At 50.7% G+C, this 18479-nt stretch overlaps 7 protein-coding genes across 7 annotated transcripts; 2 read left to right on the top strand and 5 right to left on the bottom strand.

The window, feature by feature from the left end:
• Positions 1-575: 575 nt before the first annotated feature.
• Positions 576-2229, bottom strand: BDZ99DRAFT_483178 (uncharacterized protein; the record flags this gene model as incomplete). Its single annotated transcript, XM_033722555.1, has 2 exons — positions 576-694; positions 1416-2229. 2 exons carry the CDS (start codon positions 2227-2229, stop codon positions 576-578), a joined length of 933 nt encoding a protein of 310 aa, XP_033569132.1.
• Positions 2230-5380: 3151 nt separating this feature from the next.
• Positions 5381-7020, bottom strand: BDZ99DRAFT_527830 (uncharacterized protein; the record flags this gene model as incomplete). The annotated part of the gene is made up of 2 exons (XM_033726294.1): positions 5381-6227; positions 6296-7020. 2 exons carry the CDS (start codon positions 7018-7020, stop codon positions 5381-5383), a joined length of 1572 nt encoding a protein of 523 aa, XP_033569131.1.
• A 1756-nt stretch (positions 7021-8776) lies between these two features.
• Positions 8777-10498, bottom strand: BDZ99DRAFT_483176 (uncharacterized protein; the record flags this gene model as incomplete). Its single annotated transcript, XM_033722554.1, has 1 exon — positions 8777-10498. The coding sequence occupies one exon, from the start codon at positions 10496-10498 to the stop codon at positions 8777-8779; it is 1722 nt and encodes a 573-aa protein (XP_033569130.1).
• Positions 10499-11235: 737 nt separating this feature from the next.
• On the bottom strand, positions 11236-12347 carry BDZ99DRAFT_469190 (uncharacterized protein). Its single transcript, XM_033721438.1, has one exon. It carries the CDS (start codon positions 12141-12143, stop codon positions 11673-11675), a length of 471 nt encoding a protein of 156 aa, XP_033569129.1. The 5' UTR covers positions 12144-12347; the 3' UTR covers positions 11236-11672.
• A 2367-nt stretch (positions 12348-14714) lies between these two features.
• On the top strand, positions 14715-15578 carry BDZ99DRAFT_343768 (uncharacterized protein; the record flags this gene model as incomplete). Its single annotated transcript, XM_033714409.1, has 1 exon — positions 14715-15578. A coding segment is annotated over one exon (864 nt), but the record flags the coding sequence as incomplete, so codon positions are not given.
• Positions 15556-17090, bottom strand: BDZ99DRAFT_210659 (uncharacterized protein). The gene has a single exon (XM_033713333.1). It carries the CDS (start codon positions 17012-17014, stop codon positions 15944-15946), a length of 1071 nt encoding a protein of 356 aa, XP_033569127.1. The 5' UTR covers positions 17015-17090; the 3' UTR covers positions 15556-15943.
• A 187-nt stretch (positions 17091-17277) lies between these two features.
• Positions 17278-18464, top strand: BDZ99DRAFT_469189 (uncharacterized protein). The gene has a single exon (XM_033721437.1). It carries the CDS (start codon positions 17592-17594, stop codon positions 18303-18305), a length of 714 nt encoding a protein of 237 aa, XP_033569126.1. The 5' UTR covers positions 17278-17591; the 3' UTR covers positions 18306-18464.
• The last annotated feature ends 15 nt before the right edge of the window (positions 18465-18479 follow it).

The raw sequence follows: 18479 nt of genomic DNA, 5'->3' as shown, positions 1-18479 counted from the left end.
ACCGCATAAATAACGATGTGCTACTCGATTAATCGACGCTCCACGATCTACGCTCTCCAACTCCTTAAAAGGCGAGCTACTTCATGGGCCCTCTGTACAATTCATGTGCTTGGAACAGAGTATTGGTCGAGAATTGCGAGGACTGAGTGTAGAAGTCGGTGGGGATATTGAGCTAGAAGATAATGGGGAGCATATCAATGGGAAGCTGCGTAAGCTTACGATTTACGTACACATGAACGAATATAAAGCCTCGGAGCTGCAGGCCAATGTCCTCCAAGGCAATCATTATTCACATCCAATTGAGGCCATAAATATCTTCATTTTCGTATAATGGAAGTAGGGTCTGCATAGAGATCACATGAATGCACTATAAGAATGTCTTTATTTGCAGCAGAGAAGATACAAGAAGATATGCATTAAGATCTACGGATCAGTTATTTTTGTGCACTATAGCCATGTAGGCCTAGCAGAAAGACGAGACGAATGGCACTTTAAGCGTGTAACCTGATAAAATCTATAGATAAGCTCTAGTACACACCTTAGACCTAGACCATTCAGAAGCTCTGTAGAATAATTCAATATTCAACCACCTTCAGGCCTAGGCCAGTTGAACCGTTACCCACACAGAAGATGACCATCTTGATGCCGTCTACGGCCTCCTGAGAAACTTCCTTACCAGCAATCGTCTGAGGACCTATATACTTGAATATCTGCTCAGGTGAGTACTGGCATTTTTGGCCACTAGCTCGGGAAAAGAACTGCTTCGAGCAAACATCCACCTTCCGCCTTTAGCTCGCGCAGATTTCGGCATCTGTGGAGCATGAGTATCTCCCACTTGCAAGCAGCCGATCATGTGTAACAATTGCTGGGCCATGTCATCTCCTCCCACCGCATACATCGGGGTTGTGTGTACCCGGCCGTCAAACATAGGCCCGAAAGAGACTTTCCTGCAGTCATCGAATGTGTGATCGATCTTCAAGACCAGCAACCCGGCAAGGTCAGTACACAAGTCCCCCAAGAAATCTCTTCAAGATCCACCAATGGCTGAAACCTTGTCGGTGAGGTGGAGACGTGTGAGGCACTCTCGATTGGTTCGTATGAGAGCGGTCATTTCTTTAGGTCGGAATCGGATGGTATGAAAGTAGACTTGGTTGAGTTTAGGCAGGCAAAGGTTGGTGCTCATACGTCTGATGATGTCGGCGCTACGGTAGGAGAGATTTGAGCTCAGGTCGAGCGAGGATAGTTCTGGCAATTGTTGAGGAAGGCGACGAATTCAGAAATCAGACCGTCTAGTTCTGCGCCTACGGGTAGCGCGTTAGTCATGCGCAGCAAAAATTTGACATGACGTTGTAAGGAAAACAGCGATAGAGATACTAGGTGCTGCAATCTGTGGGCACCGTAGAAAAAGTACTTACTAGCGTCATCGAGGTTGACCAGCCTCAAGGTCAAATTTCGCAGCTCACTAAATGGATGTTGGAAGGATCTGATCTGGTTAAAGAACTTTATATCGAGACCGAGGATATAGCAGGCACGTAAACGTATGTGGATTTTCGATACAGCGTTGGTCCGCTTCCTCATAGGAGGAAGGAAGGCTTCCACAATCCGAAGAATATGGGCGTTCTCCGTGTTCCACGTCCCCTTCTCCCACCGAACACAGCTACTGTCGAAGTTTTTATGCTCGAAGCCGACCCAGTCGAGATTCTTCAGATGCGAAACAGCCTCAGTGATCATTACAATGTTCTCCTTGACGTTGAAGAATCGGTGTTCTTCTTCTCGACACAGAAATGGGTCTGATTCGGACCGGGGCTTGCGGCCCTCCTCGAAGTCATCCACGGGTTCCTCTTCAGAATAGGTAATGTTGACAGTAAGTCTCTGGAGAGTGGCGGAGAAGTCGGGATTCTTTGAGATGATGAAGAGGTCTTGGATCTTTGCCTGCTCATTGAGATTAAGCTTCCACCCTTTGACGTAGCGGCGAGCGAAATGGATGCGAGTTTTGGTGCTGATTTCTCTGCACACGAGGCGAACCGAATACAGAGTCATCCGCATTCTCTTTCGCTCTTCGCATCTCATGATACGCTCTCGCTTTCTGCTATGTGCCTTCCTCTGTCTCATGACACCCTCCAGCTTTTCAATATCTTTCTCAATGAGCTCTTGCAGCTGGTCAAGAATGTTGTCGAAGATTTCGACAGGAAGCGACGGCAAAGCGACGGGTGTGGATGCAGTAGCCATGGTGGAAGTGGAATGGGTGTCCAGTGGATCCGTATTTGGCATGGCGAGCATCTGTGGTTAGTTAGCAACTACTCTCAATTTAAGATGTAGATCTATCAATTCCAGGAAAGCATCACCTGTCTAGGACAGTGGCGTGGTGTATCAGAAAGTGATGAGTTCATTGGAGATGTAAAGTTCCACTGTGCCGGCTCCTTAACGACAGAGATCAACACATCGTGGCCATAGATCCAAGTTGTTCACCTTCGAACAGTCTAACACGTCGGCGAGGCGCGATGGGAAGATTAGTCAGCTTAGTAACCCTTCCTTGCTCCCAGGCCCATTAACTGTACAAGGAGCTAGTCAGAGCTACATTTTGCGTATATAGCCGCATTCATAAATGCATCATTAACCGCTTCCCGAATTGTTATGTCGGATGAATCAGGGGACAGCTATAAGCCACCTAAAACGCTGGCCAGCAAAGACTTCTTCGGAAATTCAGCACAAGTTAGTAGCACCTAAGTATAGAGAACTCGACAGGTTATAGTAATAACTCTTGATAATAGAACTTCTCGAGCTATCCAATCGATTTTAATAGAAATCCAAATGCAACTCATAAATATTGCCAATAAGCACCTCAACGTAGAGGCGAGTGGTTTGGTTTGCAACTCCTACAACGAAATCAGTTTGAAGCTGAGAACTAATAATTCCCTCGTATCTGGGTAAAGTGGGAGCTCGGATTGTCTCGAAATCAAGGTTGTTTTCAGTGCCAAACTTCTGACTACGTCATCTGCAACCACCGTCTCCAACAAACCTCTTCGTGTCTCCACCCTCGCGAGAACATTGAAAGACTCTATCAAAGAAAATGATTGTCTTTATCGTATTGTAAAGAACACAGGCTACTCTCGCCCGTCGCATTAAGTCGATCCGACGATTTCCAATATCATGCTAGATCCCGGTCCGTGGAAAGAAACACTTTTGAGATATTCCAGCTTGGGGTGGGGTGTATAGACCCCGTAGGCGCACTTTTCTAAGCCTGTTGGCTCGTCTTCAGTTCGTTCCATTAGTCTACATTTTCCATGTGATTCACGAGCTCGATCAGCTCCACATCCATGCCGTGAACCATCAACGTCTCCAGGGAGGCTGGGAATATCTCCGAAAGCCCACCTTCAACCGCCTCGAGCTTTCGCCTGAAAGGGCGACCCACGAGTGCAAGCTGCTCAATCTCCAGGTGTCGTAGGCACGTGAAAGGGGCGAGGCTGGTGATGTGCCATGCGATTGAAGGTCTCAAAGTGTTTGTTCGTCGATCCAATGTTATATTTAGCTGCTCTAGGCTTTCATGGGAGGCGTTGAGATGCTCTAGCAAGTGGAAGTAGCAGGTAAAGCACCTTCCCCTTGGCGACCAGTCTGAGCAATCGGTGAAGGTGAAAGAACTTAGTGAACCGACGTAGACAAGGAGCTTGCCTAAGAGCGGGATTGTGCCTAAATGAGCTAATCCGTCGTGCTGGAGGGAAAGATGATTGATTCTTGATAGCTCTGTCGGGAGGGTGGTGGTGATATTGTTGAGGGTCTTGAAGTCGATGCACGAGAGCTCTAGCCGAGTAAGATGCTGAGGTATAAGGATAGAGTGTAGTGCCCCGGCCTTGAACCACGGTATGATAGAGCCACGTGGTTGGTGAATGGCTAGGGTCTGGAGCTTTGAGTACGCTGGAATCTTCTCTAGTGGCACTTTCCAAGTGCCAAAGAGGGCGCCATAACCGCTTCTTTCACACTCACTCCGAATGCTCAATGACTCCAGTGAGGGAAGAAGAACTAGTAAAGGCCCAAAAATCTCCCCGCGGCCTTCACGGAACCTCTCAGCTGTCCATCCTATGTTTTTTAAGACCTTTAATATGATTGAAACAGCATCTCGGGGAAGCGGGTTCTCTTCGGGACAACTCCCCCCAACTTTGCTAATGCCGATAGACAGTTGCCTGACTTTATTCCGCAGATCTTCTCAGTAGGCAAGAGTGCGCAGTAGCTGCTTTGCTCTAAACACGACGGTAGGGAAGTTTGAGTACAAGTCGATTGTATGGAAAAGAGGTTCCTGGGCAATCCGGCCGAAAGTTTTGGACACCCGGGCAGCTAAGAGAAGCTCTTCGGGCAGTACATGCTCGAGATTTAAGGTCTCTTGATTGGACGATTTAGCTTTATCCAGTAGAGCAAACCCCATAGAAGGTCTGTTCTATCTTATGTGACGCCATTACTGGACGAATCGGCTCTCATGGACAGGTATCGTTGATAGAGGGGCTGCGATAGACAAGATATGAGCATGATGTGGAATGTGGATGTAAATTTGGATAGGCGAAGTTCAAAGCTTTGCGCAATGTGCGTGCCAAGGCAAAGTAAATTGACACCCACGGTTCAAAGATTTGGTACCAAAGAGTAAGGGAAAACGAATACGTGGCAAAACGGAGACCACCTTCTTGAGCAAATAGAGAGTCAAATCATTAGAAGAGGCACTAGCGTGATTCCTTGATCTCATGCATTCGATCAGTAACCTGACTCGCGTATGTTTAGTGCACGTAATCTAAAGTCACATATTCCTAAATCCTCCACTCAAGTAGCCTCCACCACGCTTGTAAACACCGCGAAAGGCCTCTTAAATGTAGCCCTCGGTATCGAACTTATAACTGAGTATGCACGAGAGGGTTAGTCCTGTTCACATAGCATCACTAATCAGTGAGCACTGGCAGAATTTTGGAGTTATGCGGTGTGAGGTCGTTCAAGACCACCTCAATCATAACACTCAGGTTAAATTGATGTGAACTCTGATTTCTATAGACGTCTAGCTAGTTGTATATATACTAGGGGAAGGAAGGGGGGCCACCCCTGGGTGGCGCGCTAGTAAGTTCAGCTGAACACTGCACAGCTGAGTTTTCAGCTGGGCTCTCCACAGCTGAGATCTCAGCTGTGTTCTCTACAGCTGATGTTCGGAGTAGCTTTCTAGCATATGAGTTGTTGATCCTAGGTTGTAGTGCTGCAACCTGAGTATAACAGCATCTGAAAACCATATTGATCTCTATCTGCAGTACAGTTGGCCAAGTAACTTAGACTTGGTACCATCTAAGCCTCGAAACAACTCTCATCATGCCATACTAAATCTTCCTGTGGCCGCGCAAACCGAGACTATGAATCAATATTTGCACTGGAAGTCGGCGTCCACCCCGTAGTACTTCCACTTGTACACCTCGCATAACTTCATTGCCTCAGGCGGAATTTCGTCAATAGGTGTGTTGACCTTCAAGACTACCCTCTGCAGGTTCGCCGATCCGTCCTCATTGGGCAGCTCAATCAGATCTGGCTCTTCTTCGAAGTATTCGCTATCGCCAGGCTGCCAATACTCTTCGTCTGGCTCATCAACCTTCGTGCAATGCGAGCCCGGACAGTCGTCCTCGTCACCCTCTTCATGTCCGTAGAGGCCAAAATCGGCATCGATGAAGATCACATCGCCGTCGCATTCTTGGGACTGATCATCTCCGTTCTCATCATCAGCAAGGCTGGGAGTAGCCTCTTCCTCGCCACAGAGGCTCGATGTATCATCTTCGTCCAACAGCCGTTTCAGGTTTTCGACATTCAAATTCTCCTGGCAAGCCTTGTTCACAATGTTGCCCAGGCGACACAATATATAACCCACCTCTTTGGGAAACTCTGCGGACTCCCATTTTTCATATCCGCCCTGCACAGTCAATGTCTCCAGAGAATCTGGCATTCTCCCTAGCAGCGCGTCTTCCTCCATCTCAACCTCCACTTGATTGACTGCGTCCCATGTCTTGTTGATGCGGCTAAACGGATAGCCGAAGAGTGCCATCTGCTCAATTTCCACATGACGCAGGCGCTTGAAAGGTCGAAGACTGGTGATAGCGTATGCGTCGATGGGATCAAAACTCCGGCCGGGCCACACAAGAGTTAGGGTCTCTAAGCTGCTGTGGGATGCGGAGAGGTAGCTCAATAGATCCGAATAACTTACAGTAACATCGCTCCTGTAGTCTGTATGGTCCTCTAGGGTGAATGACTCAGTGGACCAAAGCTTAGAAGGAAGTTTTGCAACCGAATGTCAATGGAAGGAAACCCGCTGAATTCGTCGTCATCGTGTTTCAGAGAGAGGTGTTTAATTTTAGAAAGCATGGGCGGGTTGACGCGATTGTTGGCGAAAGACTTCAAAGCCTGGCCCGAGATTTTCGAAAGCTCAAGGCGGGTCAGGCTCTCGATGTCGAGCCACGGAATCTCGCTGCACATGCTCTGGTGAATAACCAAGCTACGCAGGTTGGCAAAGGCTGGGATACGCTCGAGAGGAACTCGGAAGGGGCGAAAGAGAGTTAGATAAGGCGGCTGTCCTACAAGCTCTGAAATGATCTCCAAGCCTTCTACGCAGGGCATCAAAACAAAAAGAGCCCCTAGCGATCCTCGAGTGCGTCCACGGAACTCCTCAGCTTCAGGCCCACTTCTTCCCCCAACCATACCCCAATGTTGGTCTACCATGTGCTCGATGATGGAATTGATATCTCCTTGATCGAGGGGGTCTTCGATCTGGTTGTATATTCTACTAGTCTTCTCTGCGGGGAAGGTTTTGGTTAAAAGATTCCTTCCGAGGTAAATTGAGAGATTCTTGACTTTACCCCGTAGGTCTGGGCGAGGTACGAGTGTTCGGAGTAGCAGTCGAGCTCGGTGGAATATCCCGTTGGTGTGTCTCGAATCCAGATCAACAACATGAAACAATTTCTCCTGTGCAGTATGTCCGAATGCTTTGCACAGCTTCGCAACTAATAGAAGCATTTTCTTATCGAGATAGGAGAAGATCTCTAAGTGGAGCCTAAGTGGAGCTCGTCAGGTAGTCGACCCAGAGGGCCCCGCGTCGGAACTACGCCACGTTCGTGCTACGAAGCGACGGAATGTCCATTGCCTCTAGTATCTGTATAAAAGCCGAAGTCGAAATTGGGTGATGGTGGGCGGACGGGGTCCCGTAAGAGCTTGCCCGCGTCGTGGTGGGGTGCCTGCAGTGGTGTGTGGTTGAGGCGAAGAAGCAGTACAATAAATGGGGAACGGGTGAAAATACGCCAGAGAGGGCAGCAGATGTTGGTTAAACTCGTGTATGCATGTCTGGTGAATGTCATTCGAAAACACTTACTGATAATCTTTTTGGCAGAGTCAGAAAACGCAGTGAACGATTGCTACAAAGATATCGGGAAAGCCTTAGCTGGGCAGGAGCGGCATATGTAAAACTTGAGAGTAGACAAAGGGAGTCTGATGCTTCTAAACTGCAAGCTAAGCCAAAGCCCAAGGAGCGCTCGACGACGATCTTCGGAGAGATGAGGGAGTACTTCGCATTCGTTTAGGCCAGCGTAGCCAGTAATCCGGCCGACGGAGTTCGAGGCCCTTGGATTGGTTGGATTGTGCTGGTTAAAGTTCGGGATTGATTGGACGGATTGAAAGGATTTATCAATCTGGATCAATCCACTTACTGTGGTATACGGAATATATTTTGTGTCTGGACCGTGCGCGGCATTCACCTTTTCTTTCAAAGACACCAACCAGAGCCTCTGTTTGTATGTATTAAAATGCTCAGGCAATACAAATAGGGGCTATAATTGGTGCCTACTAAATAGAAGGTGAATGCTGCGCACGGTCTAGGCACAAAATATCCCCGGGTACCACAGTAGATCTACCGCCAAGACTGCCGTAACAGGTATAGAAAAGAGGAACGTAGGGGTGGCACGAGCCTATTTATAGCTCGTTCCATCGGAAATTTAGTTTATCAATCCGATTAAGGATTGAAGTCCTCTAGATTGATTAGATTGGGTTTGAATGGGTGTGGATTAACCGGCCGGCCAATGGGTGGATTGAAGATTGGACGGATTACTGGCCACGCTGGTTTAGGCCGAGTGTGGTCCCTTTTCTCGGGAAAATTAGCACCATTCTGCTTTCATTATGACCTCATAAGCTGCCTTTCGCCGCACTGAACGGAGTGGTGGTCCATATGATCGTATTGCACGTGATCTTGCCTAGCACTACGCGAGCCTTGCTTATTGCAGCACTTGCACCTGATGCGCAAGATAGAGCAGAATGAAGTGGACAATGACTTCTGAAGCTAGACTAACGAGGAGATTCAGGCGATTGCTGTATTTAGTCATTGCGCCGACCTCGTAGCTCGTGATGAGGCTGTTCCTAGCCCCCTTTGCGGACGGGAACGATAGCTCGTACTCTACATATCTGGCGTTGAGAAAGAGCAGTACATAATACAGGACGTAGTCTATATACTCCTTCTACGTCAAGATGTTTATACAAACAGCGAACGTAAGGCCTATAAGCCAATTGCTTCCTGCACACTCATACCCCTAAGCGTAGAACCTTCCTTCCGCGCAAGTAAAGTGTCACACAACACGTTCCTGAAACCATGCTTTGACGCCACGATAGCAATAAAAACAAGTACAAGAGAAGGGATCAGTTAATTCTCTATCAGCAGTAATGTTTACAAGCCGCAGGAACTCTGACCTTGAACATCCAAATATTACCTACCTTAGCCACAGTATAACTACACCTCGACTCGTTCTACTAGGAATTTCCAAGGCCAAGTACTCCGGTCTTCCATCACAAACTCCCCATCCAGCTTCCAACCGGCCTTGTCCCAGCGGTCCAACAAGGTAGCTGGTACTACTTGCCGGGTCTTGTTCAGCCTAACGGTGACGTTCCGGAGGCTCGCTAATGGGAACATATTTTGATTCTCTTCTGGCTCCTTGGCGTGGCAGGTTCCGGACGCGTTCAAGCCCTCGCCTTCTCTTTTTGATGCCTTGTCGATGTCGTACTCCGAGTTTTCCTTGTAGAGACCTTCATTTTCGTAAAGCCCGCCTCCATACTCACCATCTGCAGCCTGCGCACAGGCCCTGCCCTCTCCGTCATATCCTTCCTCATCGCGCAGCTCCGCCGCCATACTCTTCTGTAGCAGCAGCTCGTCACAAAGCCCGATGACATTCAAATCCGCGCCCTGGACGACCAAAGTCTCCAGCGACAGTGGGAGCTTCTCCAGCAGTCCGCCTCCAACCTCCACCTCTTGTCCAGCCAGGTGATCCCAAGCCCTGTTGATTCTTTCAATCGGACGACCCACAAGAGCACCCTGCTCGATGTCTAGGACCCTGAGTTGCTTAAAATCCCGCAGTGTAGTTATGGGATAGGCATTTAGAGGTTTCTCGGTGTAGTCGTAATTTCGCCAGACGATGGTGAGCTTCTCGAGGCTTTCGTGAGAGGCCGTAAGGTGGGACGGTAGTGCGCAGTAGGCTAGATTGTCTTGCGGCGAGTCGCCTCGCTCCCACCATAATGTAGCGTCCTTGTACGTGAATGAAGTTAGAGGACCGATGCATGCAAGGAAGTGTGCCAGACGGACATTGGTAGTCGGAAAACCGCTAAAATTGTACAGTTCGAGCGAGAGATGTTTGATCGCGAACATTTTCGAAGGCGGCGTGAAGACGCTAGCGGCGAAGGGCTCTAGAGTACGCGGACTGAGGATCGAAAGTTCCAGCCGTGTGAGGTTGCCGAGATCCAATAGGGAATCTGGGGCGGCGAAATGCAGCCATGGGGGCGGAGGGCAGCTGGGGGGTTGCTGGATAGTCAGGGTGCGGAGCTTGGAGAACGCCGGGATGCTGTGGAAAGGAGCTCTGAACTCGCCAAAAATCAGCGTATAGAGCGCAATGCTTGTCTTCACAGACTGGGTTTTGATGTTCAGCGACTTCAGCGTAGGAAGTAGGATGAGAACTGCTCCCAGCGTGCCACCACAGCGGTTGCGATATGCCTCAGCAGCCGGCCCACTTCGCCCTCCGATCATGCCCCAGTGGGCATCTACCATCATATCCACCATAATCGTTTTTTGATCTTGAGAGAGGGGGTCTGGATCATTTGTTGTTGAACGGCCAGTTTGTGCGATATACATTGACAGGTTTTTGACTTTGCTTTGAAGGTCTGGGCGACAGAGAAGGGTTCGTGTTAGTTGTCTAGCTCTGTGGAAAATACCCTTGAGGTGTCTTGTGTCCAATGTGATGCTGTGAAAGAGCTGTTCCTGTGCGGTGCGGCCCAAGGATCTGCATAGCTTTGCCACCACTAACAGAGTATCGCCATCGAGGAAGGACATGATGTTTAAGAGAAGCTCGTCCGGAAGCTGGGCTAGAGTTCCTTCCTTGGAGGGTTGCCAAATGGCCAAGGTAACCATGAGAGTAGATTGACTCAGCGCGGTGCGCGCACGCTTATTACGGCGAACGTTGACCATGCTTCGGTAGGCGCTGGATGGCTTCGTCTGCGGTGGGTCGGCGTGGCTGCGGAATGCACAGAGCAACGTACTCACATCTTATTATGAGGCCGTGAAGGGTATTGAGGTACACTTGACAGTTTCTGCAGAGTGTAGAGGGGCAGATTTTCTAGTCCTATACACTGCGGACTGTTCTCCTCAAGCTTGAGAGTTGACGGCTATGATGAGGTCGAAGGTAAACAAGCGAAACTAGCTACTAGATTAAGCGAGGCGGATGGCGCTAAAAATGTACCCCGTGGAGCACGCTAGGCATGAAAAAAGTGGCACACTCATCAAGTACTCTGCCCGTGTGTAAAATGTACACATGTCTGCCACTGCATGGAGTGCTTCAACAAATTTCCACATAGCCCAAGGCAAAGAGCATCTATCTTCTTTAGATCTCCGAAAATGCATTGAAGTCACCCAAGCAGTGGCACACAGGTGTACACGCGAGACAGCCATGCGGGGCACGAAAAAGGTGGTACTCTAATTCTAGGACAAGCTGTCTCGTGGGTACACTTGTCTGCCACTGCTTGGGGTGCTTCTATACCTTTTCAGAAATCTAAACGAGATAGAAACTCTTCACTCTACGCCATGTGGAAACTTTAAGCAGTGGCAGACAGGTGCACCTATAAGACAGCGTGGGTGATAAGTGTTAATAGAACGTGGTAGTCCACAAACCTGTGAACTGTATACACACTATTCACATGTTTGTATACGGCTGTTTAGCACTGCTTGAGGTCCTCTGGTATGTTATTATCATTCGTAGGATACTAGTCCTGGCATTTCTGATAGCTTACCGGGCCATCTCAGACGGTGTTGAAATGCTTGAGTGTGCCACATTTTTCATGCCCCGCGTGTGGAGGCGGACTTGAAAATATCACGTGACGTTTCGAGGGGTCCATTCCCGAAACAGGTCCTTCGCAGCAACGACAGGCGTCGAGGGCTTTAAATATGGAAGAAAGAAACCAAAACATGAAGAACAAGCAGCAGTTATTTCCTCGTAAAAGAGCTGCAGGACACAGATAGGCGATTGCAAATTCCCAAACCCTCTCCAATCCCATTGCGACACGCGCGCCACACGAACTCCAATACATGAATAGCCTATACTTTGCTATAATTTGCAGACCTTGCCATTTCATCCCGCAACCAACACTCATACAAATACGAACATGCCGCAAAAGCCAACCACAATGAAGCCCACAATTAACGCCACCTCCGGCCCCGCCCTGATCCCAGTCGGGACCAATCCAGAAAACTGTGCCACGACGCCTTGCGTGAAGTTCTTTTCTGCCTCGACGAATGCAACGGTCGTGAGATTTCCGCAAGCTTTATTTAGGCCCGCGTCTTTGGTGAGTTTGGGGAGTTTAGCGATCGCGGCATTGAGCATATCAGCGTCCGCAAAAGTGCCGCGGGGTGAGGCTTGTAGGAAGAGGGACCGATAGGTAGCATTTGCGCCGATAGTGGAGAGATTGGCGATACGGGAATAGTCGGCGCATTGCGCATTGGAAGTCGTCTGGCGGACGGCGAGAACGGCGGGGTATTTTTCCACGGTAGGCCCAGCGAAAACGTTGAGGTGGAAGAAAGAGAGGAGAATGATGAGGTTGGTAAAAAGTGAGTTCTGCATTGCGTTTGTCGAGAATCCTGAAGTTATTATGAGGTATATAAGATATTAAGAGAGGGATGAACGAGCCGGTCGTTGAGGAGAAATGAATGGATAACGATAACAGCGAGCCAGTCACCGACAGAAGAGGAGGGATGGAGAGAAGTTGAAAGTCGCAAACAATTCCGCTCAGGGCGAAGCAAGAAGATATGAGTGAGACTTTGAGGGTTGGTCGGACCACTAATTTTGTGAAACAGGGGGGTGAAGCTAGAGATGCCCGACGTGGCGCCGTCTGAATCGCGCAATGTCGCATGCCACATGTCCCGCCCATCGCGCTCTCTCAGTCGCCTCTCTAAGGAAGCTTTTAATTAGTTTGTGATGTCTAAGAAGTTGCTCTAGTTGAGGTTGCTGCGATGAAGGATATGGATGAGCATTGCGCTGCCATTGACAAGAAAGACGATCGTCTCTGTGCCCACCTCCCTTCATCATGAGACGACCTCGATCCCGAGCCTCATCGTGGTCTCAGAGTTGTCTCAAAGGCAAAAGCTGCGCCACGGAATGTACATCTGCTCTGGAAGGACTCTGGCGGTACGATAGATTCATGCGTGTCGCAAATGTGCCTCATAGGTTGGACCTTGCCGCCGGCCATTATTAGCACGGGCTGGAAGCGCCGGCTATTGGCCATCGGCATACCGCGGATTTCAACCAAATAATGAGGCACGGAGTAAGCTAGAGCATTTATTGGAGTAGAATAGATGGGAGACGTATGTTCACGATCGCGGCGGTTGAGAGTTGACGGACAGAGAGTGGAGAAAGACGAGATGAAACGGAGGCCTTCGGAAGTCAATTTTCTCCGGATTCCGGAGCTCCCCACGTCCATTCCCTCCGTCATCACCCATGCTCCATCGTCATGTTAGTAATGCCAAATTTCTTGTTCAGTCACATTTTCTCAAGGTTCTCTATGTCTACCTCTTCTCCTTCTGCGCCAGTTGCCTACAGTCCGGTGCCCATACCGAGTTCCGCTTCGATATTCCTTTCTCCGTCCATTTTAGGCATTTGTTATCCATTCCTCTCGAATTTAGGTTCCATGTTGGTGCCTGGACTTCGCCACAGCCGGCAGATATTGTGGCACAGCCCACGCCTCGCCCCCATTTCACTCAACGCGTTCTCTTTTGAAGTTTCTTCCCCGCTGTCTCACTCATTCTCCATCTCATAGTTTTGCTGTGCTTTCACCTGAGCTGTCGGAAGTAGCTGATAGTGCTTGCACGCCCGTGTTCGATTTCTGCTAGTCGTCCGCTTGTGGTATGTTACGTGATGCCAAGGTTGACTAACTCATCAAAGCCAACTCAGCACTGAGAGAAAAATACATTGAGGCATTGTCATACATGGATAAAATTGGCGCAAGGGAAAGCTTCAACGGAGGAATGCGCATCATAGTCGGGGGTTGCCGATTTCGGAGCAGAGGCTGGCCAAATCCTTTTGGTAAAAGGATGTAGGAAAAAGCCATCACATGAGAGCGAGGGCATCAAATTTCTTTGAGTGCGATACCACGGGAGATATCCAATTCCTTTTCTCGACGTGGAGGCCAAACAGAGAGGTAAATAAAGATTTTCGGGGTGAATTAAGCAGCAAGCTTCAGAGTCTTGATCCGAACGACGGAGAGCAGCCGAGCCGTGAACGTCCATCTGCTCATCTTAGCCAAATGCCAGAACATCTGCCGCAAAGCACTGCGAGGACTGAGTGTGTTGCATAGTAGAGGCACGGGGAAAGCACGCCAACAGGCATGCTATAGAAGAGTCGGCATCTCCGACATACAAGTGCAACATTACACCAGAAATCTTGACGTTGTCCCTGTCTGCGACAGTTTTTGACGAAGAGGGCCCACAGCAGGGCAGTTCCACTGCTCTTAGGACCGTACCAGGTAGAAGCCAGCGTCGGTTGGTTTTCACTGTTTTTGAACGATATCATGTCCTCTCATATCAATAGTGTGCGCAAAGCGCGTAGTGAAGCGCTCCGCCTAACCTCAGCCGCTCTTCAGGCCTGAATTTAGGATGGGCAAGGATGTGGAGGCAAGCGAGCTATAGCGGGTGAGAAGTATGAGGTGGATTGTAGAAGGTTTCTCGAACATGAGACTGGTGAGTTCGTCAAGCCAGCATTGGCCCTTTGCTGGCTGTCACGTTGTGGCTTTCTTGCGTTGTCATACACGCCCCAGCGTCAACTCGCCACGCAAGCGCCATGTCCTTGAGTTTCTTTGATGTCAGTGGATGATGATTATTTATCTCTCAGACAGAGTAGTCATCATGTTGACATCTACAACTTCCACACTATGAAGCCAATAATTTCAAGAATCATAGAAAATCTCACCGCTTGAAAAGACCTTCCATCTCCCACAACACTATGTCTACACTACCTCCTATCATCTTAGGCTTTCTCCTCGGCATATTCCTCTTCCTCCTCCACCGCTCCCGCCGCGCTCGAAAACCCCCCTCAAACCCTCCCACTGAAACTTTCTCCGTAGCCCAAATCCCCTCCACCTCCGACTTCGACATCACCTCAACTCCCCCACACCCCTACCGCCCTTGGAAATCCGGCATATTCCACATGACCATGGGCCTCAAACGCATGCCAGAAGAAAACTGGCTCCTCCTCGACAACCGCTACCTCCCCGAACAAACCCTCCGCCGCGTCCTCCTCACCAACAACCGCGACGGCGTATACCAACAACTCCCCGGCCCCCACATCCACGCCGCCTGCGTCGAGACGCTCGAATGCGTGGTCGCTTTCCTGACGAAGCGGTATCCCCACCTCTTCTTCCTCGTCCCAGAGAAAGAAAACGGGGAGGGGCAATACATCCACAATGCCCTCACCCACCTCAGCTTCAAGATCAACGAGCCCTTCAACGAACCGCCCTTAATCATAGCCGCGCAACTCGCAATGGAAGACATCAACATCCTGCTCCCCGGCACCGGCTCCCAAGACCCAGACCAATACTACCTCGTCGCGAGCTTCACCATGGCGCCCGCGGGCTGGTACCTGCAGCAGCGCATCGGCTGGCCGCTGTACAAGCTCCACCTCCCCGTCCTCCTGTGGGGCGCGAAACTCCGCAGACCGGTCGAGAGCTTCTTCCGCAGGCTCAAGGTGTCCGAGCCCGTGGAGCGGTATAACTGGTTCATCCAGACGAACGACGTGCTGTTCCAGCAGGAGCCGTTTGCGGTGGAGCGCCCGCAGGCGTTGGGGGTTGGGAATGTGAGGGTGCGGCATGAGCGGCAGACGCTGCGGAGGCTGCCGAGGACGCACGCGGTCGTGTTTATGGTGCGGACGTATTTGACGGCGTTGCAGGAGTTGGAGGGGGAGGTGGGGAGTGTGAGGGAGTTGCTGGGGGCGGTGGAGGCGTTGCCACAGGGGGTGGCGCGGTATAAGGCGAGGCAGGTTTGGGGGGAGGTGGTGGTGGGGTGGTGTAGAGAGGTGTTGCGGAAGTATGAGAGTGGTGAGAAGGAGATGGAAGAGGATAGGGAGGGGTGGGAAGTTGTTCAGGAAGTCGACTTTAAGGAGGAGAGGTGAGAGGCGAGTTCATGTACACCTATCTACCACCGCCTGAGGTGTCTCAGTCAGGTGGCTGGGCTGTCAAAATGAAAAGCTTCTGAACCTTTCAGATGGGTTGAAGCACTTCAAAGGGTATCAGAACAGTGTAGCGAGCAAGATAGCATGTACAAAAATTAGTTCATTCATTCCAAGCTATTCCGAAACCTCGCTAGACAGTCCACCCCTGGACAATTAGCTGGGGTTAATTCTTGATTAGTCAGCTTGGGTAGAACCATTGAAAATCATATGGCCAAGGCCGCTAGGAACAGTCCTGCAAGGCCAGCAGCTGGTACGACCATCGTGTAGTGGCCTCCGGCGCCCATGACATGCGTGATGGTTGCTGGCATGCTGAATGGTGCTCTGGCAGTGGAAGTCGTCATGTGAATGTGTGTCTCGGTAGATGGCGTATCGGACGCAGTTCCCAGGACCGTAATGAGTGCCGTCGTAGTGCTTGAGTCAGAGGAGAGTGTCGTCGAGGTTGAGCCAGCCCAGGTATTAGAGATTGTGCCGCTCCGCGCTGCGGACGATGTAGTAGGTGTGGTGGTTGAGTGTTGCAGCCAGCTGAAGCTGGGGAGTAGAACACATTTTGCTTTACGAGCATCTTCACAGATGTATCCATCGCCGCAGCAGGCCGTACCACATTTGAAGAAGCCCGTGCAGGCTGGAGTAGACGTCGGCGCGGCAGAAGACACAGTCGCTGAAGAGGCCGGAGTTGCAGAAGAGGCCGGAGTTGCAGAAGGGGCCGGAGTCGCACTGGTCTCTACGCCCAGTTTCTCTAAGCCGGCGGTAATAGTGACGGCCTCAAGAATGTTCCCCCCCGGATCAGCGCCGAAGGTGAGTGTTAAAGGATTTTCGCCGTCGGTCGTAAAGTCGGCTCCGCCCAAACTCATAGTACAGGTTGCTTCAGTAGTACCCATAGTGTTGCAATATATGCTCTGAGAGAATGCCGGTTCGATGGTGTACTGGACCTCGACGAAGCCTGGTCCGTAAGTCAAGCTGGAACTGCTCATGGCGTAGACGACAGTGGAGGCATGCGAGCTCACTACACTGACATGCGAAGCAGCGTCAACGGCGAAGTTCGGGATGAACGGGACGAACAACGAGGTAACGCTGGTAGTCTGACCGAGCACGGCGATCCAGTTGACGGCCATGACGAGCACCGCGGCGAAGAAGACGTGAGTGCGCATCGTGGACTTGGTAGAAGCCGGCGGCGAATCGGGGAGCAATTGAGGTTGCTGAAAGGACTGTGTTCGGTACGATCTGAGAAATGAGTGATGGGCTGTTGAAGAAGAGAGGGTTAGACGCGCTGTCATCGGTAGAGTGAATGCATTAGCATATTCTAGCGAAAAGACGATGATGAGAACGCAGTTGTGGCCGATACATCTTACCTTGCTGGCCTCAGTGTGCTGCGGGTAGATCACGAAACTTGACAAGTGTGAGGTGAAGGAGGTTGAGAGAACGGGGAAGTGTTGTTGATGTTTCCACCAAGGTCACGTGCTGTCGGAGATTGCTCGGGGTTAACATCGACTTCTATCGCGGGGTCAAGTTCCTCGACCTTCACTCTTCCTGCTCCGTCAAAGCGCATTCAATCTTCGCTTTAGTTATACAATTCAATCACTCATCTGATCTTAATCCAGCTGGAGTTTACGCGACACGTAAGCTGTGTGTTTTATACGCCCTAAAAGCGCGTCGTCCGTCTCTTCCTTCCAGGCAGCCATCTGATCACAATATTTTCCTTCTCCCCTACTCTGAGACACTTCGTATTTCTTCAACTTTTCAACGCAATCGAGAGCCTTCTGCTTTGCCACAGCATAGATATCAGAAAAGCATCCGACCTCATCACCACCTTATTTCTCTCATAACCCTTCCACCCAAATTCAATCCCTAACCATGCTCCTCACCCTCCCCCACGAACTCCGCGACCTCATCTACGCCCTCGCCCTCTGCCCCTCCAACCCCAACTACCGCCAAAAAATCCACCGCTCCCATCCTCCCCGCTCCCCCTCCCCTACCCACCACCTCTCCCTCCTCCGCGTCTCCCACCAACTCTACGCCGAAGCTCACCCAATCTACTACTCCGCCAACCTCTTCCACATCAGCGGCCGCGCCGTCGTCACCGTAATCCCCTTCCTCACGAACATCAGCCCGCGCGGGCTGCAGCACCTCCGCGCCCTCTCCCTCGTCCCATCAGCCGAAACCGCCTCCACACGCCACAGCTTCGCAAACACGCTCGCAACGGTGCCCCAGCTCGAGCGGCTGGAGCTGCGGCTCGATGACAATGACACCGACTTTCTGAGCGAAGTGACGAATATTGCCCATCCGCGGCGGGGGATGGTGGCGGAGACTCTGGATCAGAGTAGGAATTATTGGTGGATCACCGCGCTGAGCGGGCTGAAGCGGTTTGATATCGTGCTAAAATTGAAGTGCGGGAAGGGAGAGCAGGGGTGTGTGCGGCCGAGGGGGCACACGTGCGCGGAGTGGCGGGAGGCAGCGAGGGAGGTAGAGAGCGAAACTAGGGTGGAGGTGTATCAGCCGCGGGCGCCATGGGGGCAGTCCGCGAGGTACTTGACGCGGAGGGCAATGAAAGCGAGGGTGGCGCAGTAGAAGAGGTTTTTAAGGGAGATGGGGAAGTTTCGGGAGAGGATGGAGAGGGAGTTTGGGAGGCCGGAGATGGGGGCTGTGCATCGGGAGTTGAGGGCGAGGATTGCAATTGCTCCAGAGGCGTAGGAACTTTTAAGATTGCGCACCGTATCACATTTACACCTCGCTATACATACA

This window comes from Mytilinidion resinicola, assembly GCF_010093595.1.
Source record: "Mytilinidion resinicola strain CBS 304.34 unplaced genomic scaffold BDZ99scaffold_34, whole genome shotgun sequence".
NCBI classification, from domain to species: Eukaryota; Fungi; Ascomycota; class Dothideomycetes; order Mytilinidiales; family Mytilinidiaceae; genus Mytilinidion; species Mytilinidion resinicola.
The sequence above is the reverse complement of the archived record's forward strand: the minus strand, read 5'-3'. Positions and strand labels throughout refer to the sequence as shown.